Here is a 25722-nt window from a genome sequence, read left to right as displayed (position 1 = left end):
TTCCGATTTCTTTGTGACCGGTGCTCGACTTTCGTTCTTTTATTTACCACTGTCAACCAAGGTTCCATTCATTTCTTAATTTAATAATTATATTTATTTTTTAAACCTACTGTTGATTAGCATAGCATACATCCGATAGTGCTTTGTTCTTATCGATTCTAATTATTCTATTGAAAATGAGCGACAGTAATCCAAGCAGTGTTGAGAATGAGGCATCATCATCAGCTGCATCAAGTCCTAAATCTGCCGACAGCAATTATAGATTTTTATTTACCTCAGAATCTGTTGGCGAAGGCCATCCTGGTAAGACAATTTTAAGGTCCCTCCCATCGTCCTGTTTCAGGCCAGATTATTTCCTGTTTTTTTTTAAAGTGGAACCCAAAACAATGAGTTGGTTTTAAAATTTAAAAAGGATTACGGCAAATGAAAATGAGTTTTTTGACCACTTTGTCCTGTGACTGTGACTGTGACTCACAATCACAGTCACAATCACAATGAATGTGAGTCTAGTTAAACCTCAGAAGAACTAGACTAGACGTCTATAACTAATGCATAGAAAGCAAGTGGAATATGGGGTGGCGGATTCAAAGTTTTCTCAGGTTACCAATATAGTAGAAATAAACAAAGTAAAACGGAGGATGCAGTTGCAATGTCTCAGTGACAGATAATAACTCCAGTCCCCAGCCCCATCTCTGACTACCACTACTACTACTACTACTCAATAGCTTGATCTAATGACCCTTAATTGGATGTGCCTCGTCAACATTGAGTCATTTGTCATCCATATATGTCACAGCCAATTCACATTTCAATATTCCATATTGATTCTTATTGATTGGCATATTTAATGCAGCAACCAGTCAGTGAATTTTGAGGTTGTCGATTATTGTAGGGATGGTATTATTGACAAGATTTGTCGAACCGCTGTCAAGAACGGATGCGATTTGTCGACAAATTTGGTGTATTAATAATTCAGTATAAAATGAAGAAGAAAAAAAAACCATATAAATTTTAATCTATCTAGGATATTTGATTTTTGATAAGATCAGATAGCAAGTAACAATATTGAGCAGATATATCACTATAGCAAGAATACCACAATTTTCCGCCACAGTGATGCCAGATTGCAGGTAAGCCACGGAAGTTCCAACACCTCTCCCCTTTCCCCAACGGCCAACCACCTGCTCTTAATTAATAATTGTTAATGCTAGTGTTTGTTATTTTGACTCAAAATGCTCATGTCATTTAATAAAGTATTTTTTTAAAATGAATTATTGAAATATGTGGACCTTTTGATTAATTAATTATTTCCAGTTTCGAGTTACTCAATAAAACTTTTAATAAAATGAAAAAAAGAAAACAAAAAACAAAAACCCCATAGCTCACAAATGCGCGTGTAGTTGGCCACATTACACAACTACGCACCACGCACATTTCAGTTGTGGTGCAGGAAAGGGCAAGGGGGTGTTGTTCTCACTCCTGTCAGCTTTTACTGAGCTGGCCATGGAACACCGTTGGGTCCGACAACAAATTTTTTCTTTGTCGACTTTTGTCGACAAGCAGAAATTTGCTTGTCGAACCAACTCTAGATTATTGGCAGACAGTTTTTGACACTTTGACCTGAACATGTCAAATTGGCATTTATGCCTTTTATTTTCAACCAGCAAGAAACTTGTTAATCAGCGAATCAGTTCATAGTCGACCAACCAGTAATGATTTCACTACCTACCTGCCCTACTGTTAACTTTATTGATCAGCTGCAGCTATTCGGAATCAAGTCTGAATAGTCTCCCATGGCGATTCGGACTCAAATTCCAATGCGCATGTGCAATCAACAGATTATTCAGACTCAGACTGAATAGTCTCCCGTGGCAGTATCGTTTTTTTGTTGTTGATTTTTTTAAAATATTTTTTTATTATGGATAAAATTATTGCAAATCAAAATTCGATTTTAGTAACTATCACCAGGTAGTCTAAACCCACTATATTTGACAAGAAAGACAAAATCATAGATCAATTGGACCTCCAGATTAAAGTCAATCAAAGCAACTGTGGTATAAATGAAAATCATTTCTAACAAATACAATCAAGACAAAAAATAAACATTGTGATAATGTGAGACAACAATCCTTTTACAGTCCAAAGTAGGGATATGAGCTGAGTCAGTGTGATATGGGCAAAACAGAATTTCTTCTGAACTCTTTTTCTATTTCTTTACCATTATCAGTTCCACCCTCTGCCTTCTGCCCACATTGTGTCGTTCTCCGCTCTGTATGCGCATGCACATTGGAGTCCGAATAGCCACGATAGGCTATTCAGACTCTAGTTATTGATCTTCTTTTGTTTCTATAATTTGTTCATTCTGACCACAATTTCGGTGATATTAATGATGGCCGGGGATTGTTTATTTCACGGATGAGTTTCACGCAAGATTTAATGGGGTGATTTAAATTGCCGCAAATTTTTTAGGTTGACAAAAAATAGTTCTAACAATGACCTAAAAAAATCATGTCAATAAAAATAAAAAGCTGGGATTGGAAGGTGGGCGGGTTCAAATTTTCAACCGTCTACAGAAGTAGAGTCTAGTTTTATTTATTTATTTATTTATATGTGTAAACTGAGTCTCCAGGGGGTTCTTGTCAGCTTAGTGATCTGATTGTCAATAATAATGATGTATCATTGCACACATAAAAAAAAAATGCATCTATTCATTAGCTAATGTGTATTTTCATACCTGTTTAAGAGAAAGATATTTTTAAAATTTGACCCAAAAAAAACCACCTCTCTTTCTGTTTTTTGTTTTTTTTTTCAGCGAGTCTATTCTTTTCTTCTTTTTTGATTGTCCTTGTTCCGTTTCTGAGCATTAATTTCTTAAATTTGTTTTTATTTTTTGTTTTTGTGTTTTGTTTTGCTTTTTCTACCTGACCGTTTGATTGCCCTCTGCAATTTTTTTGTTTGCTTGCTTTTTATTTATTTATTCTTTTAGTTTATACTTTTTGAGATTAGAGTGGGGACATGTCTGGCAATAAACTCAGCGGAATTTCGACAGCCACGATAAGATGCCCATGATTTATTTTATAATTGAGATTCAAAAGAATAATTTTAATATGTGTGTTCACTGTCACCATTTCCCCAGATAAAATTTGTGATCAGGTTAGCGATGCAGTACTGGATGCTATTCTTCAGAAAGATCCCCTGGCTAAAGTCTCTTGTCAATGTGTGGCTAAAACTGGGATGATACTCCTGTTGGGCGACATCGCCACCACTGCTCATGTGGATTTCCAGAAAATTGCCAGGGACACTATTAAAAACATTGGCTATGATGGAAGTGTGAAAGGTATTTATTCTACATGGAGTAAGATTGATGGAAATGAGAAAAAAAAAGCTATTCTTTGTCTCAGTTTTTAGAGAACAAACAATTGGTCTTCATTTGATTTTTTGTGTTTAGATACTTGATCATGTATACTCATTAAAGTACCTTTGCTCTCAAATGCAATTTTCTAAGGAAATAAATCCTATAATTTATATCTTTTGCCATTACACATTTTCTTTTTTGCCTGGCTCTATTTCTCTGAATGTTCGGGAAAATAAATTTGAACTCTTTTCTCTGAACGCTCGGGAAATAGATTTGACCTCTATCTTCCCGATTCCAGATCCCAGGCTATACGGTGGTCCAACGCGAGGACACTTCGAGGCTCAAAGGAGGGGTTAGCGTTTACGCTAAAGAGCCATCGAAGGTAAGGGTCATTGAGAGCGTAACGGACAGCAATGGGGTGAACCGAATTTCCGTGGAAGTAGGTGGACTGTGTTTGCATAATATTTACAAACCACCTAGAGCGACTTGGACTACACCACCGGTACCGGTGGTCAGCCATCCTTCCATCTGTCTGGGAGACTTTAATAGCCACCATCACGAATGGGGCTACCGAGACTGCAACGAGGCAGGAAGACAACTCCGCTCATGGATGGACTGTAATGATCTACACCTAGTGTACGATCCTACAGCCAAGGGTACCTTCCGGGGTACCCGCCATAAGAAGGAGTATACTCCAGACCTCACCCTCGTAACGAAAGGCGCGAACGGTGAACCGTTGCAGGTGAAGCGGACAGTCCTCGGGGACTTTCCGCATAGCCAGCACAGGCCGGTTCTTGTCACAGCTGGGGTGACAATACTGAGGGTGCAGTCTCTCCCACTTTGCAGATGGAATTTCAGGAAGGCTGACTGGGAGGAATTCAGTTCCTATATCGAGCAGGTCTGCCCTGCCATTCCTCCCAAGTCCAAGAATATAACCAGATTTAGTAGGCTACTGGTTAAGAGCGCTCAACGCTCTATTCCACGGGGCAAACGGAAATTCTACACCCCTTGCTGGACAGCAGAGTCGGAAGAGCTGTACCGAGAGTACCAGCAGACCCAGTCCCAGGACACAGCCGATAGACTACTTCAGTCTCTGGCAGAGGGAAGGAAGCAACGGTGGCAGGAGACCGTGGAAAGTCTCGACTTTACACACTCCAGCCGCCACGCTTGGCGTTTGATAAAGAAATTGGACCCAGATCGGAATTTCGCGAAGGCTGCACCGGAATGCGAGGCAGACACAATTGCCAAGAATATTAAGAACCGTAGCAAGCGGATCCCTAATCAGGCTTTTGAGCGCGGTGTCCGCAAGGCGTACCGTACGATTCTGGACTCGCTACCTGCGGAGGAGTCGGACTGGACGGCCCCGTTCAGTCCCCGAGAAGTGGGTGCAGCCATTAGCGAAGTGAAGAACGGCAAAGCAGCTGGGATAGATGGTGTATATCCCGATATGGTGACGCATCTGGGCCCCAGGGCACGGGCCTGGCTAGCAGAGGCAATGTCTGACATCCTTGCAAACGGAAAGCTTCCACAAGTGTGGAAGCATGCGAAGATAGTTGCCATCCTGAAGCCAGGGAAGCCGGCGAAGGAGGCAGACAGTTACAGACCCATATCGCTGCTGAGCTGTCTTTACAAATTGTTGGAGCGTGTTCTATTAAACCGATGGGGGCCGGTCCTAGACGCTGCCCTGCCACCTGAGCAGGCAGGCTTCAGGGAAGGGAGGTGCACCACGGAGCAGGTCATTGCCCTTACAGAGCATATTGAGCACGGGTTCGAGAGAAAACAGCAAACAGGTGCTGTGTTTATAGACCTATCAGCGGCGTACGATACGGTCTGGTGCGATGGGTTAATGCTCAAACTTGCAAAAATCATAAGGTGCAAAAAGACCTTGAAGTTGTTCTCTTCGATCTTAGGGGAAAGGCAATTCCACGTCGCGCTGGGAGACGTCACGAGCAAAGTTAGGAAATTGAAGAATGGGGTCCCTCAGGGGTCGGTACTTGCGCCAATGTTGTTTAACGTTTACATTAGCGATATGCCGAACACTTCCTCCCTGAGGCTGGGATACGCAGACGACTGGGCACTCGTTACTCAGAGTAAAGTGTGGACCCGTCTCGAGAGCGTACTCAGCGAGGACGTCACCAGACTCAAATCCTACTTTGACAAGTGGTACCTGAAGATGAACACTTCAAAAACCGTGGCCACTGCATTTCATTTATGCAGTGGCTGGCACACCCGTAAACTGAATGTCCTAGTCGGGGACCAGCCACTCCCATATGAGCCGCGTCCAAAATACTTAGGGGTGACGCTGGATCGCAGCCTTACCTATCGGGTTCATCTCGAAGGGGTTGCCCGGAAGATAGAGAAGCGGAATAGTCTTCTGAGGAAGCTGGCGGGATCGACTTGGGGCGCTAGCCAAGCGCTCCTGAGAACATCCGCCCTGGCACTATGCTATTCCACCGCGGAGTATTGCGCTCCAGTGTGGGGTAGAAGCAGAAACGTTGAGAAGGTGGATGTAAAACTTCGCAAGTCGATGCACATAGTGTCGGGAACGCTAGCAACAACCCCTAGAGAATGGGGCCCGGTAATGGCAGCGATCCAGCCCCCCGATGTCCGGAGGGAGACCATTACGGGAAACTGGCTGAGTAAGATCAAAGAGAGAGGGAATGGGGATACCCCTCTCATGCGCATAATGAACGGTGCCCCCGTTTCGAGCCGAAATAAGTCCCGGCAACCCTTGTACGCAGAATCCCTGACTACGGACAGAGCTGCACATACGAGATGGAAGTCGGTTTGGACGAATTCAATCCCTCGTGGGGGCGGGGACCTACACTCCTCTAAGCTTGGTGAGAAGTTGCCAGGCTTTGATACCAGTAAGAGGAGACACTGGGTAGCTGCGAATCGGCTTCGGTCGAGGAGCTGCCTAACGGCCGGTGCGTTACATCAGTGGGGTCTAACTTCCTGTCCTTTATGTCCACGCTGTGGGCAAGAACCCGAAACGGCAGAGCATCTAGTCGAAAGGTGTGTTGTGACGATGCTACCGGGCGGGTTCGCGACGGTGCACGAATGCGGACCGGACTTTGCTGATTGGGTCGATCGTCATAACATAATAGTGTGAACCATAAGAAGCTGCTGCTACCTCTATTTCTCCGAACGCTCAGGAAATAAACTTGACTTATATTATTTTTCCAAACTCTGTGTTCCAAACGCTCAAGAAATAAACTTGAAACTCTATTTCTCCAAATGCTCAGCAAATAATGCTGAACTCTACTTACCTGAATACTCTGTAAAATAAGGTTATGGTTATACAGACTCCAATCCGAATATCTTTTTGTTGAGGATGCGAGATTTTGCTTCTTTTTTATTTCTTGTCTGTTTATTTGTTTTTATTGTTGTTAAGAAAAGACAGAAGCGAGATTGCAAGTTGTCAGTTGTCCAATACAAAAATCCTTGTAGAAGTTGCAGAATGATGAAGGATGGCGACAAACTCTCGCAAATAGGTACCTAACCAAAAAAATCTCGAGAACGGAAACTGGAAACTGTTCGGAGATATAGAGTTCAAGTTTATTTCACCAAGCATTCAGAGAAATAGTCACTTTATTCTTTTTATTTTGGGTTCCTTCTTTTGGTTCTTTTCAAGACCATATCTTGCAGTTTAAAATAATAACAATGTTTTGTTTTCTTTTGTTTTTTACTCTCATTCTTACAGTTTGTGTTTATGTATCTTTCAATAACAGGTTTTGATTACAAGACTTGTAACATTCTGACTGCCTTTGATCATCACGAGGTGGAGTCAAATTTGAATTGCCAGGACGAGAGTATCCCTGCTGTTGACCAGGTGGGGAAATGGAGAAAATTACATTGAGGGAAATTCATGTTTCCATACGAATACATTGTGTTAAAGAAATGTATACACCTTTTAACAGCTGATAAATTATTGTCATAAACATTAAGTGAACCCTTCTTTTTTAATGCTACTGTGTCTGATCCATCAAATTTACTTGGACTTACTGCAATAGCCTGTTATACCAAAGATTAGTGAAAGAAGATGATTTTTTTATTTACAGCAAGGAAGGGCAAAGTAAGATCCTTACTTGTTGAGATCTAGCCAAACAGGTGGTTTCTTAAATACCCTTTACGTTCACCAGTTCTCATACCTCTGGACTTTTATAAGTGGGTACCTAAAGAACGAAGTCTACCCAATGAAATCTACAACAATTGCCGAATTAGAGCAGTTATAGAATGCGAATGTACGTAGAAATCAAAGGAGTTCTAAACGGATATGTCATGCTTTTCCGTTGCTTTGTATTACCGATAGTTTCTGTACCAAAAAATACACCAGTTTGAGAACCATACAGGTGGTGAGAAAACGATAGAATAATGTTTGTAAACTCTTACACTTGTCTAAAATTATAGAAATAATAATAAACACCTGGTTTAGAATAATTTAAAATGTGTATAGGGTATACATTTTTGAGGGACACCCTATATATTAAACCATGAAAAATCATCTGTCTCAGTCAGATTAAGCATTACTGTCAATGTTGAATGTATGAATCTTGAAACAGAAACTTACACATGAGTTGCTGTTTAGAAATATTCGTAAATTTACAGTGCAGAGAATCCCAGACTGCATTCTTTCAGTTTACAACAAGATATCTTCATATCTTGTTGTTACCAACATAAGTGCCTGCTCCACTCACTTTTCTGAATTAAAAATTCACCCCATACACCGGAGCATACTCAATGTCTCAATCGTTTCTATGTTATATGTTTGTGATGAGAATATTGGCTATTAAGCTTAACTGCTGGTCAAAATTACTTCGCGATGGTGGCGAACGAATCGGCGATCTCAAGAAGTGGGTGAGAGAGGGATCTAGAAATGACTTTGGGTTTGAAACGAATATTTTTGTGTTCGTGGATAGCTCACACGGTAGAGCCACGCTCTCACCTGCCAGGCGGAGTTGTCGTACCAATAAGGTCGCAGGTTCAAACCCCACCACCGCCACGAAAAAAAAAATTTTTATTCTCTATTGTCTTCTGGCACTTTTCTACTCACTTCATATCTTGTTGTTACCAACATAAGTGCCTGCTCCACTCACTTTTCTGAATTAAAAATTCACCCCATACACCGGAGCATACTCAATGTCTCAATCGTTTCTATGTTATATGTTTGTGATGAGAATATTGGCTATTAAGCTTAACTGCTGGTCAAAATTACTTCGCGATGGTGGCGAACGAATCGGCGATCTCAAGAAGTGGGTGAGAGAGGGATCTAGAAATGACTTTGGGTTTGAAACGAATATTTTTGTGTTCGTGGATAGCTCACACGGTAGAGCCACGCTCTCACCTGCCAGGCGGAGTTGTCGTACCAATAACGTCGCAGGTTCAAACCCCACCACCGCCGCGAAAAAAATTTTTTATTCTCTATTGTCTTCTGGCACTTTTCTACTCACTTCATATCTTGTTGTTACCAACATAAGTGCCTGCTCCACTCACTTTTCTGAATTAAAAATTCACCCCATACACCGGAGCATACTCAATGTCTCAATCGTTTCTATGTTATATGTTTGTGATGAGAATATTGGCTATTAAGCTTAACTGCTGGTCAAAATTACTTCGCGATGGTGGCGAACGAATCGGCGATCTCAAGAAGTGGGTGAGAGAGGGATCTAGAAATGACTTTGGGTTTGAAACGAATATTTTTGTGTTCGTGGATAGCTCACACGGTAGAGCCACGCTCTCACCTGCCAGGCGGAGTTGTCGTACCAATAAGGTCGCAGGTTCAAACCCCACCACCGCCGCGAAAAAAAATTTTTATTCTCTATTGTCTTCTGGCACTTTTCTACTCACTTCATATCTTGTTGTTACCAACATAAGTGCCTGCTCCACTCACTTTTCTGAATTAAAAATTCACCCCATACACCGGAGCATACTCAATGTCTCAATCGTTTCTATGTTATATGTTTGTGATGAGAATATTGGCTATTAAGCTTAACTGCTGGTCAAAATTACTTCGCGATGGTGGCGAACGAATCGGCGATCTCAAGAAGTGGGTGAGAGAGGGATCTAGAAATGACTTTGGGTTTGAAACGAATATTTTTGTGTTCGTGGATAGCTCACACGGTAGAGCCACGCTCTCACCTGCCAGGCGGAGTTGTCGTACCAATAAGGTCGCAGGTTCAAACCCCACCACCGCCGCGAAAAAAAATTTTTATTCTCTATTGTCTTCTGGCACTTTTCTACTCACTTCATATCTTGTTGTTACCAACATAAGTGCCTGCTCCACTCACTTTTCTGAATTAAAAATTCTTTCAGTTTGTCTGTTTGCCTTCTAATTTTTAAAAAATGTTTAAAATAATTTAAGATTAAAGAAATAAATAAATAAAATAAAATTCCCTTTATTCATCCCATGGGGGAAATTTGTCTCTAGGGTCTATTCCAAGGGAAGACTGGAATAACCCAGACATCAGCCACAGTGCAGTGCCGCAAATTGAGCTAGGGCAAGGTGACTTGCTCAAGGCACCACAGCACAGCGGCGGTTGTTCGAACTCTGTACTTTTCGGGTACGAAGCAGAGACAGTACCGCTGAGCCACGCTGCCCTCTGATATGAACATTTGTAGAGTGAATTTCCAGAGATTTACGATGTTGTTTTCCCCCAACATGGAACCCACGAAATTTTCATTTCTTACAGTACTAATTGTCTGTCATGCATTTTTTTTTGTACAAGTACTTTTACAATATTTTCCACGGCATACACAGCAAGGTACTTCACTCACATCTGAGTCGCATTGGGTGATATACGTGTGATGTGCTTTACTTTTAGGATATACCATAACCACAGTTTTCTGACTGATTGTTGTCATCCACCCGGTCACCGGCCACTCTCAACATAGCTGGTTTTGCTGCAAGATGAGACACTGCACCACTGATCCGCCAATACCACTAAATACTGTAATCTCTAAAGGAATTAGGGGAGGGGTTGTTCCAATAGCTCAGCTGTTAGAGCACTCGCTTCCCATGTAAAAGGACACATCCATTCCCAACATTCTCGGGTGAAGTCGAGATTTTTTCCAGCCCCACCCTCCCTATCCAGCCAGCAGTGATTGGGTCTGTTCAAAAGGACACATCCATTCCCAACATTCCCAGGTGAAGTCGAGATTTTTTCCAGCCCCCTCCCCTCCCCCCCCCCCCCCCTATCCACCCAGCAGTGATTGGGTAGCTGGGTCTGTTAGATCTGGTGGAAAGTACTTTGCATTAGACAAGTGTCATATCCAAAGGGTATCAAGCAATTGCTTTGGTATGTTTTACGCTATAGACACGGGACAAACAATTGCTCTGATGAAGGTCTACTAAAGTATTCGAACATTCATTAGTCACCTTGTGTAGATAAATAGAATGAGTTGACATATTGATTTATGAATCTCAATTTTACAGGGCTTGATGTTTGGATACGCTACGGATGAGACAGAAGAATGCATGCCTCTCACCATTTCTCTATCACACAAGCTGAATGCCCGTCTGGCTACATTGAGGAAAAGTGGAGAGTTAGCGTGGGCTAGACCCGATTCAAAAGCACAGGTTTGAATGCTATGTTTAACCTTCTTCTCACCAACTGCAGCTGGGTGAGGTTCCAGACCTCCCATAGTGGGCAGGGAAATACTTACTGTATTTTCTATACCCCTATATCTGTTTTCCAACATGCTTTCTGTCTTTGTCTTGGAATGAGATTACTTGGTTTTATCTTGGCCCTGGCCGGATAACCTAGTTGGGAGGGAAACAGTCAAGTGTATATTTAGAGTTTTGGGAGATGATATTTTTTTGTCTTGTAATTGTAAATCACCTCTCTGTTAGGCACTGTATTTGTTTTACATGTATAATTATATGATTTGTAAACATTTGAGTGTATTCCTCTTAGTAGGGACATGTGCTTGTGTCAGGATGAGAAATTTAGGTGATCTCAAACTAAGTACACTGATGGCAGTATGCTCTTGGAATCTACATCTGTTCCCTATATTTGAACCAATTCCAATTTGTCTTACAGTTTCTTGGAGGTGCTTTAATTGTAATTTTAGATTTTTTTATTTTATTACAATCCCATTTTCTTCCTCTTTACTTTCACTGATATGACCTAAATATGTTGCATACACCGTAAAAACATTAACAACTGCATATACAGGAAATGGTCACGTTCTTTACGATGCAACCAACATTTTTCTCACTCAGATGTCTTGTGTACGTTACAAAATTTGAAGAAATTTTTTTGGTTATAGTTATAAGAACTTAATGCTGTGTTGTCGAGCTTGTTTTGTCAAACAAAATTATGCATAGCACTTGCTAAACCTTTTGTGTTAAGAGTTTTTAAAATCTAGTTTTATGTTGCATGGGTTTGACGTTTTGGGGTAAATCCGGAAAATAGTCGATAAGGGGAGAGTTTATACGGTCTGGTGAGGGTGTGTAAAATAAGTGGGTTATTTGGTAAAGCATGTCGCTTTCGGCTCTGCATTGTGGCTGGCAGACGCCTGGGTTGTTCAGTTCTTCCATTTGTGCAAAGTATTAGTAATGCTTTTATTCTGGTCTTTTAGTCTGTAAGAAACTATGTATGAAATTTTTTATGCAAGTCTCTTATAGTGTCATATCAATGGCCTGTTGATCTAACTTCTGAAGTATAGTATTGCTAAGAGTATTGTTGTTTTTTATTTTAATCATCCATATTTTCCTTCGTAAATATATTAGTTTTGGTTGAAATCAAAAACATCAGTTTGTAATCAATATTTTGTCTTTTACTAAAGCAGTAGCGATGCTTTGTATTTAAGTAAAATGCTCACAACATCTATCCACCAGGTAAAACATAGCAACACACACAAAACTATGTAACCTTAAACATTTATATATTAAGATAAGATTGATATATTTTAGTGACAACTTATCATACACTGGCAGTCTCAAAGCAATAATAAACAGCTGAGTGATAGAAACCAATTTCTTTGACCAATTTCCAATTGTGTCCTCCTTCTTCCATCAGGTTACAATAGAATACGGTATAGAGTTTGGAGCCACAGTTCCCATCAGAGTCCACACAGTGGTCATCTCAGTCCAACACGACGAGCATGTGACTCTAGACCAATTGCGCTTTGACCTCTTGGAGAAGGTCATCAAACCCGTCATCCCAGCCAAGTACCTGGACAACGACACCGTCTATCATCTACAGCCTTCTGGCAAATTCATCATTGGAGGCCCTCAGGTAAAGGGAGACCACAGCTTCAATTTTAGACCTGTAAATTTTCAGTCAATTCGTCAAATTCAAATATTTAAAATAAGGAGAGAAAGAAAGAAAATAGCTATGGGTCATTTATACAGTAGATATATTGCTAAGGTTAAGTGACGCTTTTTAGAATTGTATCTGAACACTTCCCACTGTATTTTAACAGCCTTTAGATGTCATGTCATGTCCTAAATATTAAGTGTTGCTGTTGGCCAGGGACACCTTGTAAAGCGCTTTGAGTATGTTAAATGGATAGTGCGCTACATAAAAGCTCAATTTTTTCTTCTTTTTTTTTTTTTTTAACGTATTTAGTACGTAAAATAACTATCATCATAGGCATTTTTAAAAATTCAGTGAGTGACAACGAATATTCATTTTCTGTTCCGTTTAAGGGTGATGCTGGTTTGACAGGGAGGAAAATTATAGTAGACACGTACGGCGGCTGGGGTGCCCATGGTGGGGGTGCCTTCTCTGGAAAAGATGGCTCCCATGTGGTGAGATGTGGCTCCTATGCAGCCAGATGGGTCGCCAAATCTCTTGTAAAGGCTGGTCTGTGTCGGAGGTGTTTAGTACAGGTAAGGCATATTTTCAATTCTTATTTGCGCAGCTATTGATCTTGTGTTATGACACTCACCTTTAGATCCAAAAGCCTAGGGTTCATGTCCTGCTTTTCAGTGGTGCATAGTTGAGTCTTTGGGAAAAGGCCTTTTATTCACATTCTCCCAACCTATTCAGGTGTAAAATGATTACTTGGCCATAAACAGTGTTGTCTATGTTGAAAAGAGATGTCCTATCGCCTAAAAGGTGTCGTTCTTGTCCTTTTAGTGTTTTATTGGTGAGGGACCCCTTGTAAAGTACTTTGAGACTGTTTAGTGAATATTGGGCTATGAAAATGCTGGAGTCATCCAAGTTTATGGTTCTCCATTCAAGAGTGGACGCCCACTTGTACTCGTTCATACCATCAACATTTAGACATTGGAATAGTCTCACATCTCCAATGAAAGACAAATACTGTGGTCTGTGGAATCTTCAAAATCTGAAGTTACAGACTTAAAAGGAAGAAGAAGACACAGCCGTTTATTACACTATAAATCTTTCACTTTAGTTTACTACCGCCTCACCCCCAATGGGAACGACCCACCGTCGATGACGGGGAGACCACCGTGTGGTTACGTCATAAAAGATGTCCAGAACGTGAGAACTGGCCTATATTTATCCCTGCCGGTAGAATGCACCGCTTGGATTTCATTGTCAGTCAGGCTATAGGATAGATTTCGTAAAATCGTTCATTTTTACACTGCAATTGCTGACCATTCACTTCTTCCATATTTTTCTATTTTATATGGATATAACGGCCACATTCTCATCTTCAAGACGCAATTATTTTCATTGATATCAAGAAATGGTGAGTATACTTTATTCTTTCTTGAAAAATGTATATTTTTCTATATAAAATTAACCTGAAAAATATTTTTTATTGTTTAAAAAATTCAAATTGATGTTATCTGAGTTTTGTTACCCTAACACATGGTAGTAAATATAAGAGTAATAATCTACTTTTAATATAGCATTTATTTCACCGATTTGTAATGACAGGTTTCTGCACAATGAATGTGTAAACACACCTTGTCTAATTCTTTGTTGGCTAACAAAATAGTCCCGTATTCAGACAAACTCCAGAGACATAAGAACACGAGTCGAATGGTGATGATAACGTTGTTGTTGTTGTTGTTGTTGTTGTTTTATGGTGATGATGATGATGATGTTGATGATGATAGCGCAGTAATTAGATGTAGTAGTAGTAGTAGTAGTAGTAGTAGTAGTAGTAGTAGTGTAGTAGTAGTAGTAGTAGTACACACACGAGAGAGAGAGAGAGAGAGAGAGAGGAGAGAGGTGTGTGTGTGTGTGTGTGTGTGTGTGTGTGTATAAAACTCATGTACGCACATTTTTAGCACGGAACGATTTTTATTGCATTGAACTTTGAACCTATAACTTTCACACGATTTGCCATTCCGTCTTCACGATTCGCACCTTCCCTCGATATTCTTCTACATCGCCCGTTGATACAGTCAACGGGCGTGAGAAAAGAGGGTAGATAGATTATTATGACATCATTAAAAAGCGATGTAATCAAAGGTGGCGGATGATTGTGTAACATCAAAAGCCCGGTGGACTGCGCTACAAGGCCGAACATTCGAGGGGATTGTGATTTGAGTGGGAGGGGCTTATTTGACTTTGCCGATGACCGGCTGGTGGACGAGTGAAATTATAATTGTCCTTTTTCAGCAGCCAATTGGAAATGGGTAATTGTAAACATCTGATTGGCACTCCATGGATAGAAAGCAGTTTGGATGTCACGGGATGAGATTGCTGGAGAGGTGGAGTAAATTTGAAATGAATTGAAAGTAATTTGGGGCGTTGTCTAGGTGTCAAATAAGACTCTCGCAGACCGGTGATAAATCAATTTTTTGGCCGTAAATGCTACAGTAAACTTCATTCTCTATCTTATTTTTGCTAAAAATATTTCAGAGTGGGTATATAGGCGGATTCCATTTTGCATAACGGGCATTTAGAACTATATTTTAAAGGAAAATTATTACGTTATTATTATTAGCAGGCATCTAAGCGATCACTATCGTATTATTACTAACAATCAATAATATTATTATAACTCTTATTTTCTTATTATCATCATCATCATCATCATCATCATCAATATCAATAATAACTAATGATTTTTTTTCTTTACTCAGATGAATGGTCATACTGAAAACAAGCATTGTCTCAATGCAAATGGCAAATGGACTCTGTCGAATAAGCTGTGAAAGGGCTCAAATGAGATATGTGGTTAAAAAGCATTTCATATAAACTGCTCCAGAATTAGCAAGTGAAGTTCCACCGGTGAAAAAAAAGAAAACAGAACGTTGGTTGATTAATTAGATTCTGTTTCTGTGACATGTAACAATCAGCTGTTCCTTAAAATAATCGTGAGGTTTTACGTATGTTAATAAATATATATTTATTTTTACCTATGATTGTCAATTTATTTTAAAATAACAGTTCATTTTGATTATCTGATCATTAATCTCCCCCCCCCCCTTCCCGTCCTTTTCAATGCGTTTATCACGATTTTTTATTGTAAAAAAATGGATATTACTTATTATTATTATTATTATTATTATTATTATTATTATTATTATTATTATTATTATTATTATTATTATTATTATTATTATATTATTATTATTATTATTATTATATTATAATAATAATAATAATAATAATAATAATAATAATAATAATAATATTACAGTGGTGATCAAGAGTAAGATAAATACACTGATATTTTATGATTATTACTAGTATTAGTATTACATCGATATCACGTGTTTCAACTGATTCACAATGATCATTTCTGTTATCCACGATGCTTTGGTTGTTCAATAAGCAGACCATTTTCAACAAATTTCCATTTTAAATAGTATTAGCTATCTGGTCGGCGTCCTTTTTTGTTCTCGCAGCTCTGGAGAGAGAGAGAGAGAGAGAGAGTAAGTGTGTTAGTGTGTGTGTGTGTGTGTGTTGGTGTACATAAAACTAATTTATGCAACGTTTTACCACGAAACAATTTTCATTTTACAACCTCAGTTTAATCTCTCATCAGTTCTCTCTGACAATTGAACTTTGAACCTATAACTTTAACACAGTTACGTCATTCCATCTTCACGATTCGCACCTCATCGCGATATTCTTTTATGTTGACTCGTGGTACAGTCAACGGGTTTGAGAGAAGATAGATATTGAGTGACATCATCAAAAGCGATGTGATCAAAGCTGGCGGATGGTTATACAACATCAAAGACCAGTGACTGGTCTACAAGGCCTATCATATTCGTGGGTATATGTGATTTGAGTAGGAGGAGCTTTCTTGACTTTGCTGATGACAGACTGGTGGACAATTGAAATTAGAATTGTCCTTATTCAGCAGCCAATTGGAAATGGGCAATTGTAAAAAGCTGATTGGACGCTCCATGGAAAGAAAACAGTTTGAGGGACATGAAAGGAAATTGCCGGAGAGCGTGGAGTGGGGAGGAGTAAATTATATTGAATGAATGATAGTAATTTGGGACGTTGGGAAGTTAAATAAAACTCTCGGAGGCGATGTGTCAATTCTTTGGCCGCAAATGATTCAGTAAAATTCTTTATTCTTTCTTTCTTTCTTTTTTTTAAATTTCCTTTCTGTCAGAGTGGACATATAAAGGCGAATTCCAATGTTTTTTTAAACGGGCATTTCAAAAGCTATTTTAAAGAGAAATTATTGCGTTTTTCCAAAATTAGCAGGCGTTTAGGTGATAGACACTATATTATTTTCATGAAAATGATCATCATCATCGTCATCTCATCATCATCATCATCATCATCATCATCATCATCATCATCATCATCATTATTATTATTATTATATTATTATTATTATTATTATTATTATTATTATTATTTTATTATTATTATTATTATTATTATTATTATTATTACCTTATTATTATTGTAATTATTATCGTCATCATCATTACTATTATTATTATTATTATTACTATTACTATTATTATTATTATTATTATTATTATTATTATTATTATTATTATTATTATTATATAGTTTAGATCTATACAAACGTCAAAGGAATGCATATTACATATCTTTTCCTAAGAATTGTCAATTGCCATTACTAAAAACAGTTCGTTTTGATCATTTGATCAACAAACCCCTACAATTCGGTGATCATGCATTTTTTTTATTGCTGTCAAAAAAGGATATTGCTGCACAGGTGAGCGGATATCTCAACAATGCTTCATTACAAAACGACTTTGATTATATATTTCTACTCTGTGAATATTGATAATCATTGCAGTATTTCTCATTTATTTGTATAAACTCAGATAACTATGTAATTTTTGATTATATCGTTTGAAGTAATTAAAATTTCTGACCGATTTTTATGGTTATTTCCTATAAAATCTAATCCCAAATGATCTACTAAAATTATATCAAATAAAAGTATGTAAATCACTAGTTATGACTCTAAAATATCTTATTGCAACATCTAATAGCATCTTTTCTACGCTACTTTGAATTTGAGAAAAAAATCATCAAAATAGGAAAAATTGCTCAGTCGCCCTTTCGGCACAGGCCGTGACTCACCATCTGTTATGAACTAGCGTCCGGCAAAATTTACCTGTCGAACTAAAGTGAAAGCAGTAAACGGCTGTGAAGAAGAGTTGGGTTTTTTTCTGTTTTTTTTTTTTTTTTCTTTCATTAGATGTACAATTGGGCCTGTCTAATGGCACTGCCATTTTGTTATGGATTTTTGTGGGGTTTTTTGTTGGTTTTTTTTTATGTGTTTGTTTACTTTCATGCAAATTATTGATTAACCAAAGTTTCATGTCCAACCCTCTCGAGTTCAGCATTTTGTTTGATTTTCCAATCATATGAACTCGAGAGAGTCAAGCCATAATTTGATTTTAGGAAAAAATGGATGACAAGTTAAATGAATTGTTGGATTTTATTTGTACTTTTTTATTCTACTAACTGAGATTCAATGAGAAAACAATCAAATAAATTAATGCTAATCTTTTACACTAAATGTTCATAACTTTGTATAGAATAGAATAATGATAATAATAATAAACTTTATTCATCCTTTTCGGAAATTGTGCAATGCAAAGAAAAGAGATGGATTAAAGTCTTGACATTAAAAATACAAAGAAATCAGCATTAAATAACCTATAAATACCTCAAAATATATTAGATAAGAATGTATCTATTACATGCAATATATTGAATATAATATAGATGTAGATATTATGTAGGCTTTATAGAATAAAATTAAATGTGATAATTGATTTAAGAGTATATTTCACTGCAGATGTTTTGAAAATGAAATTGTGAGCTATAAATATGTTTGTCAATACTGATGTTCTTTCTTAGATCTCAGAGATCGGCAATTTCGGAGTCAGGGGAGAAATCTGGCATGGCGGGTTTTTGCATCAGTTGCGGCCGAAGTTGCGGCCACACAAAAAACGCAAAATATCACTGATTTGCATTGCAACCGCAAAATCTGCAATTTTTGTCTAATTTTTTAAAATTTTCGAGATTTTGCAAAGAAAAAAACAAAGAACAAAAATAATATAATTTCCTCCTTTTAAAAAGTTACATTTAGCTCAATCAAATATACTGGCAGTTAGGGACGTGTTGTGTGGTGGAACAAATTCAAATAGGTGCAGTTTACCACTTACTAGAGGCTTGCTAGACCAGATTATCAATGATCTGAAAAAGTGCGTATGAAACAGTGCCAGACAAAGCAAGAAAGAAAAATATAAGAAAAAAAAAATCAGTATGTTTCGACCGGAGAAGATTGATTTTTTTTTGGGGGGGGGGGGGCGGGGGTTTTTATTTTCTTATATTTTTTTTCTTGCTTTGTCTGGCACTATTTGATACATATTTTTTTAAGATCTTTGTCTTACACCGGTGCCTGCTCCCTTATCTGTCAATAGAGTATACTTCATCATCTCAATTGCTCTAAAAGTAGGGATAGTGCTGTAAAAATGGGGCTTAAAGGCAAACATTAAAATTTTTCAAATTTTTTGTCACCATCAATGTTGTATATATGAGGCATAATGAAAGATCCTCGTTATTGATTGGTTGGTTTATTAAATATTTTTTTTATATGTATTAAATCCCTTCCTTGAATATTCTGCCATAGTAACCAACTGTCCGATAAAATCGAGACTGATTTGAAAATTTAAAAAAAAAGAAAAGTTGGACTGTTTATATGTATGAAAATGACCCTTGCATGTCTTTGGAACTGAACAGAATAGGCTCTAAGTCTAGATTATATTATATAAATGTCCAAACATACTGACGTTTTGGGTCATGATGGTATTATGGTGTGCCGTTTTAGTTTGTTGAAAAGTTGTCTGCTATTTTCTGCTTTGTGTAAAAGTTTCTTTGTTTTGGATCACCCATATCTTTCAAAATTGCTCTCTAAGGTTGCCTACGCTACAGGAGTGGCAGAACCTCTGAGTATCACCGTTTTCAGCTTTGGAACGTCCACCAAAAAGAATGATGAACTGTTAAAAATCATCAAACACAATTTTGATTTGAGGCCAGGAAAAATTGTACAGTAAGTAACCTTATTTGTTTGTCCTTGTGCATTTTCATGAGACATGAAAACAAGCAGTGTTTGCGTCTCAACAATTATGAGAAAGATAGAAAATTGTGGCATAGTTTCTTTATTCGTTTGTTTATATAAAAGTCTAATTGCTTGTTGTCACAAAAGGTATATAACTATAACCTGTGACTATGATTGTTGTCACAAAAGGTTTATCTGATAACCTGCGACTATGATTTTTGTCATAAAAGGTTTATAACTATAACCTGTGACTATGATTGTTCTCACAAAAGGTATATACTATGTGGCCATGATTGTTGTCACAAAAGGTGTATAACGATAACCTATGACTATTTCATAGTCTGTATCATTTTTAGATAAATTGTTTTATTTTCTCAAAGCAAGTCACTTGTTTGGTCTCTAGATTGAGCTAGATGTACAGGTGTCCATAAAGTCTTTCCTTGATTTCAAAGACTCACCTGGTTTTCTCCATCTTCTAAGGGAAAGTCATACATGTATGCCCATGAGTCGTCACCCCACATAAGACTACAACATTAGGCAAAATCAACCTGAACTTAAACTACATCATTTGTCTCTTCTTCTATTTCTGAATGGCAAAAGTGCAACACAAATCTTTTTTGAGCAATATAATGGCATGAAACAAAAGCATCAAAGATAACTCAATAGGCTTTTATAGTTGGCAGACCATTACAGGAAAACGACTTTTATTAAAAAATAGGATAATCTAAATTTGCTGAGACAGACATACTGAGAGATTGATACGTAAATAAATCAAATTAAATAAAATTCCCTTTATTTATCCCATAGGGGAAATTTGTCTCCAGGATCTTTTCCAAGGGAAGACTGGAATAACCCAGGCGTCAGCTGCAGTGCAGCACCCCAAATTTAGCTAAGGCGGGGTGACTTGCTCAAGGCCACACAGCGCAGTGGTGGGTGATCGAACTCGGTACCTTTCAGGTACGAAGCAATGACCGTACTGCTGAGCCACGCTACCCCCATTCTCGTCAACCAAGCAAATTAAAAGGAGATAAAAATGAGGTCTTTTAAGTTCATGTTGATTTCAGTAAGGTAAAGATCTGTACAAGTACAAGTGTGTATGAAAGGTGCCAGACAAAGTAAGGAAGATGAATACAAGAAAAAAAAACCCACTTATACAGATCTTTATCTTACGCCCCACCGGTGTCTTCTCCCTTGTTTCTTGATTTCAGTAAATTTGATGCTGTAATGTGGGTCTACGGCTAATGGACATATATCTGTATGACTTTTCCCAAGAAGATGGTGAAAACCAGATGCAAATATCTATAACATGTTAAAAATAATACGTCTTTGAAATCAGGGAAAGACTTTATATGAACACCCTGTATTTCCATGTCCATTGAATTGTGGAAATGTTTCTGATACTCCGTTCTTTTTTTTTTTTTTTTTTGGTCACATTGGCTCACTTTATTTTTCTCTCCAACCAATCAAAATAATGTTTTATTACATTTTCATCTCATGATATCCATCCATAGGGACTTAGGATTACAGAAGCCGATATTCCAACCAACCGCTGCATACGGTCACTTTGGACGACCTGAATTCCCATGGGAACAACCGAAACGTCTGTCATTTTGATCCTCATGAACGTATTGGAGAAAGTGTGTTGTGTGTGTCAATATACAAACACAAAGATGAGAATGTAAAGGCTTCAGATGGAAACGAAACAGTACAAACAATGGACGTTTTGAGTGCAAACCATCAGTGATGCCACTCTACCGCTTCATTCATTGTCCAAACACCTATGAATACAGACGATACAATTCTCACTACATTCTGTTTTATTTGTTTTTCAACGTTCCTTTGTTTTTGCTGAAGAAGGGTTTGCACCCAAAATGCCCACCTGTTTGTACTGGTTCTGTCCGAAGTCTTTCCATTTTCACCTTTTTGTTAGGTTTTATTTATTTTTTTTTGTGTTTTTTTTTTTCTTTTTCAATCCCAGGCTTGGGGCAGCCCTCACCGCTCTCTACTTGATCTGTCAATGGTAACTTTTCAACTGTAAAATAACAATGTTGGTGCTTGAAGCTCAAAGAAATATACAATACTAATAATGATATTAAAGGCAATAGACAAAAATAAATATGACGGCTTCAAAAAAAGAACCAAATGCTAAACACTGTTTGGGCTCAAAACCTTTCTTCAGTCGACAACAAAAAACAATTAAAACATAAACACATTACTTTGTGCTGCTATGTGGAATGCGATATGACATTCGCTTTTGGATTGAAAGGTCCTGGGTTCGAGCCTCGCTCTGCACATATTTGAGTCCTTGGAAAAGTCTCTTTACTCACATTTTCTCACCGTACTCAGGTGTAAAATGAGTATCTGGCCTATAAAAGCATTGTCTCGTAATTCATGTTAATTGTTGCTGTTGGCCAAGGACCCCTTGTAAAGCGCTTTGAGTACGTCGAGTGGTCATTGCGCAATATAAAAGCTCAACTTTTTCAACTTAAAATCTGGGTTAGGTAGCAAAAATACAATAAGATAAGATCTTATAACAGAAACGACCTACTGGGTGTTTTAGTAATGTATTTATTTTTTTGGTTGCTGTTGGCTGAAGAATTATTTTGAGCCTGAAACGTTCTGTGTTTGGTATGTTGTTCCTTTTTAAAACTGTTATATTCATTTATTATCTTTTACAGTCCACAGCTTCTAAGCAGCTTAGAAATCACTTGAATAATAGAAATTATAATTTGATTTACACAGCAAGATAGATGATGTGGATGTATTGCTTTAACAACACCATCCTCTCATCGCTCATTCCTCTTTAGTGTCTCATTCATCGTGTTTTGTTGACAAAGGGGAAATCTGAAACGTCCACGTCATCTATCTTGTAAATTCAATTTGAAGCTTCTATTCAAGTTTTATTTTCAGATATAAGAGTTTTTCACAAGTTAAGAGTCGTCTTAATCCTCCAACATTTGGAGTGAGAGTTTTCTTAACAAAATCGTGAAAAGAAAGTTTTTGTCATTGAGCAGTGTTTTTATCAACAAATAAAAGTCAAAGTTCAGTGAATTATTATGTGAATTGTAAGTGCGATGCCATCCAGAGCATTTTTTGAACCTGGCCATTCCACAATCATTTTTCTGAATATTTTATTTGATGAATCAAATTCTATGAAAATATTATTAATTGTTTCAGAGATACAACATTTATGATTGATGATCTCAATAGTCCAAAATGTTATTTAGTCTAGTCTGATTTTAAAGGTTTACAAGGCTTATCATGGCTTAGATGGAATGGAGAAATCCACGAATAATTAAATCAAAACTAAAAAACAAGAATTATCTGTAGATTTATTAATACTACTTTGGGGATTGCATTGCGCATGTATTTTATTATTATTATATTTTTATCGTGATAGGAATTCGTTCTCATACAATACTGTTAATCTGAGGTATGTGCCAGTAATTATAAGCTAATTTTACAGCATCATTTCAGCTTCATTTGAATATGTAGCTGATTTTGAAATTCTATATATTATTGAATTGCCATAATTCATCCTCTGGTTAATTTAATTAGATACAAGAATGTTCTGGTTTTATATGACAACAGAAAAATGCATGCGACTGGTAATTGATAATAATAATTAAGATAATGAGATAAACATTTTAGCATGCTATAAAAGCGAGAACTTTTGCATACTTAAAGCAGAGTGATGAATATATCCACTGCAGTCTTTTAGTGTCTTTACATTCTAACACTTTTGCAGGGCTTAAACGTATTTTTTTATAATGAATCGGCTAAAAACGTGTACATTAAATTTCCTTCACAATCTATCTTTTTCAATGGAAGCCTTGTTGCTCAATCAGTCAATCACATGACTCAAACTTAAAGATCCCTATACAAAATACCAATATCATCTTTTAAAGTCCCTAATGTTTATTTCATGTTAAAAGAATGGATATAATTTCCACGATTCTAGAGGCGTCATTTCTATCAACTTTTACCTTTTATGTTGAGTATTATTTGATTACTTTGATTTACTTTACTCTTATTTCAGTTATAAAAGTCATTTCTCTTTTGAAAGGTTAGGTTAACAGTTGTTACCATCTGAAAAGTAAACTATGACATTATGGTGTGGCAAACTGTCTCATATTGAGGCAAGAAATCCTTTGGAATATCACTTAAGATTATTTGTTGCATCACCATGACCTTATAAAGGGAATTATGCTCAATTCACTTAAGAAGTACGTGGAATAACATATCATTTTATAAAAATGATTTTATATGAGCATACATGTATGAGATTATATTATTTAGAATTTATAAAAAGGTTAAAAAAACATATCTCTTTATCAAGTCATCTTGATTTCTTTATTTTTTATCAGCAGTTTAAGGCCTGGATTTCATTTGTCGTTCATAGCATTACTCTCATCTACCATGGTCACATTGCCACAACTGCCGAAGTAAAATGTTTCAAGTTGCTATACCATAATCATGTTTTGTTGTTGTTACTTGAATCGTGTCACTTTTCTATCTTCATTTGTCTTACTGGAATTTGTATTGTTTTATTTCATTGTAAAGCACTTAGATCCAGTGTCAACAGGGTTAAAGCACATTATAAATGCCATTTATTAATATTATTATTATTTTAACCTATTATTGTCTCATAAAATCTAGGCTAAGTTTTGAGCAAGTACATCATTCACACAGGCTCTCATCACATCTTCCTCTCTTGCATAATGCAATCTCTAGCATCTCCCCTTGAGTCAGTAAACACTTGCCTGATGTAAATACATCCTACCTATATAATGAGATTATTCTCCTCATCAGCAACTGAAGATTTTTCTACAATATATAACGATATCTCTACTACTATCATACTCATCAATGTGATGAATTAATCAAAAAATCATTCTATGTGAGGGTCAATATCTCCTTTTTGCTGTGTATTTGATAGACTTTTAACTTGACTTAGTTAGAAAGATAATTTAACTTCAAATTTGGTTTGGGGGGGGGGGGGGGGGTGTTTTGTTGTTTTTTTTTTTTTTTTTTTTTTTTTTTTTTTGGGTTCGGTATTTTTCAGTATGTTGGATTTTAGTTTTTCTCATTCCGAAAATTGTTGTTGTTAATGTCCGATAAATTGTGATGATTTTTGTTGCCGTTTGTGTTTTTATTTTTATTTTGTTTTGGTTTTTTTTATAAGTGAAGTTTAGTTTGTATGACCATTTGAAAAGTTTCATCTTTTTGACATCGAGGAAATAGAAATGATATTTTGAACTTGAAGCCCTTGGCGATGTTTACATCTAGTTGGAAATTCTACTTTTTACACAAATAACATTTTTTTAAATGAAATTGTGAAGTGATCATGAATATCTATGTGTTGTTTTGAAAATATGGTTTGTTAATTCTTGCTGTTTTTTCTTTTTTATATGTATGCAGTGTCAATATGATAAACCCAACAACGCCAGACCAGATTGATTGACTTTAAGCAAGGGTCACTTTATCCATTATCATTGGAATAACTTCGATAAAGAACAAAAATCTGCGACCAACAATAGGGGCTGTTTGATTTTATGCAGAAGTTGATTTCATGCAGACTCCACTGTTTTTTAGACAGAAAAAAATGAGAATTTGAAATCTTAATCTGTTTCAGCAAAATTTACAAATATCTAATTATAATTGTCATACTTTTTATTATTAGTAAAACAGTCACCCCTTTATTTTTTTTATTTTTTTAAAAGAAATTTTCGACATTCCCTTCACATTAAAATTACGGGATTGTTCTTGTTTGTTGCTCTTGTGTTTTTCAGTTGGTTCTCTTCTGGTCAGCCGATCACAGGAAATAGAAATATAGGAATATAATTTTGAACGATGCTACTCGATCTATGAAATTGTGTAAATCTTTTCATTTTGTTATCATTGAAACACGGTGTGTG

At 37.1% G+C, this 25722-nt stretch overlaps 1 protein-coding gene across 1 annotated transcript; it reads left to right on the top strand.

Moving 5' to 3' along the window:
* The first annotated feature begins 26 nt into the window (after positions 1–26).
* LOC144973343 (S-adenosylmethionine synthase-like) lies at positions 27–24126 on the top strand. Its single transcript, XM_078915648.1, has 8 exons — positions 27–303; positions 3137–3337; positions 7087–7187; positions 10788–10931; positions 12376–12594; positions 13008–13190; positions 19662–19795; positions 21316–24126. Exons 1-8 carry the CDS (start codon positions 177–179, stop codon positions 21416–21418), a joined length of 1212 nt encoding a protein of 403 aa, XP_078771774.1. The 5' UTR covers positions 27–176; the 3' UTR covers positions 21419–24126.
* The last annotated feature ends 1596 nt before the right edge of the window (positions 24127–25722 follow it).

This window comes from Berghia stephanieae, chromosome 5 (genome assembly GCF_034508935.2).
Source record: "Berghia stephanieae isolate SIO BIC M18660-M18661 chromosome 5, UCSD_Bste_1.3, whole genome shotgun sequence".
Taxonomy (NCBI): domain Eukaryota; kingdom Metazoa; phylum Mollusca; class Gastropoda; order Nudibranchia; family Aeolidiidae; genus Berghia; species Berghia stephanieae.
The sequence above is the reverse complement of the archived record's forward strand: the minus strand, read 5'-3'. Positions and strand labels throughout refer to the sequence as shown.

What these genes read in the sequence shown, in the direction of transcription:
- LOC144973343 (XM_078915648.1), top strand. Translation starts at nt 177, where the DNA reads ATGAGCGACAGTAATCCAAGCAGTGTTGAGAATGAGGCATCATCATCA. An exon ending in CTATGATGGAAGTGTGAAAG is followed by an intron (nt 3,338 to 7,086) that starts GTATTTATTCTA and finishes TTTCAATAACAG; the next exon opens with GTTTTGATTACAAGACTTGT. An exon ending in TCATCATTGGAGGCCCTCAG is followed by an intron (nt 12,595 to 13,007) that starts GTAAAGGGAGAC and finishes GTTCCGTTTAAG; the next exon opens with GGTGATGCTGGTTTGACAGG.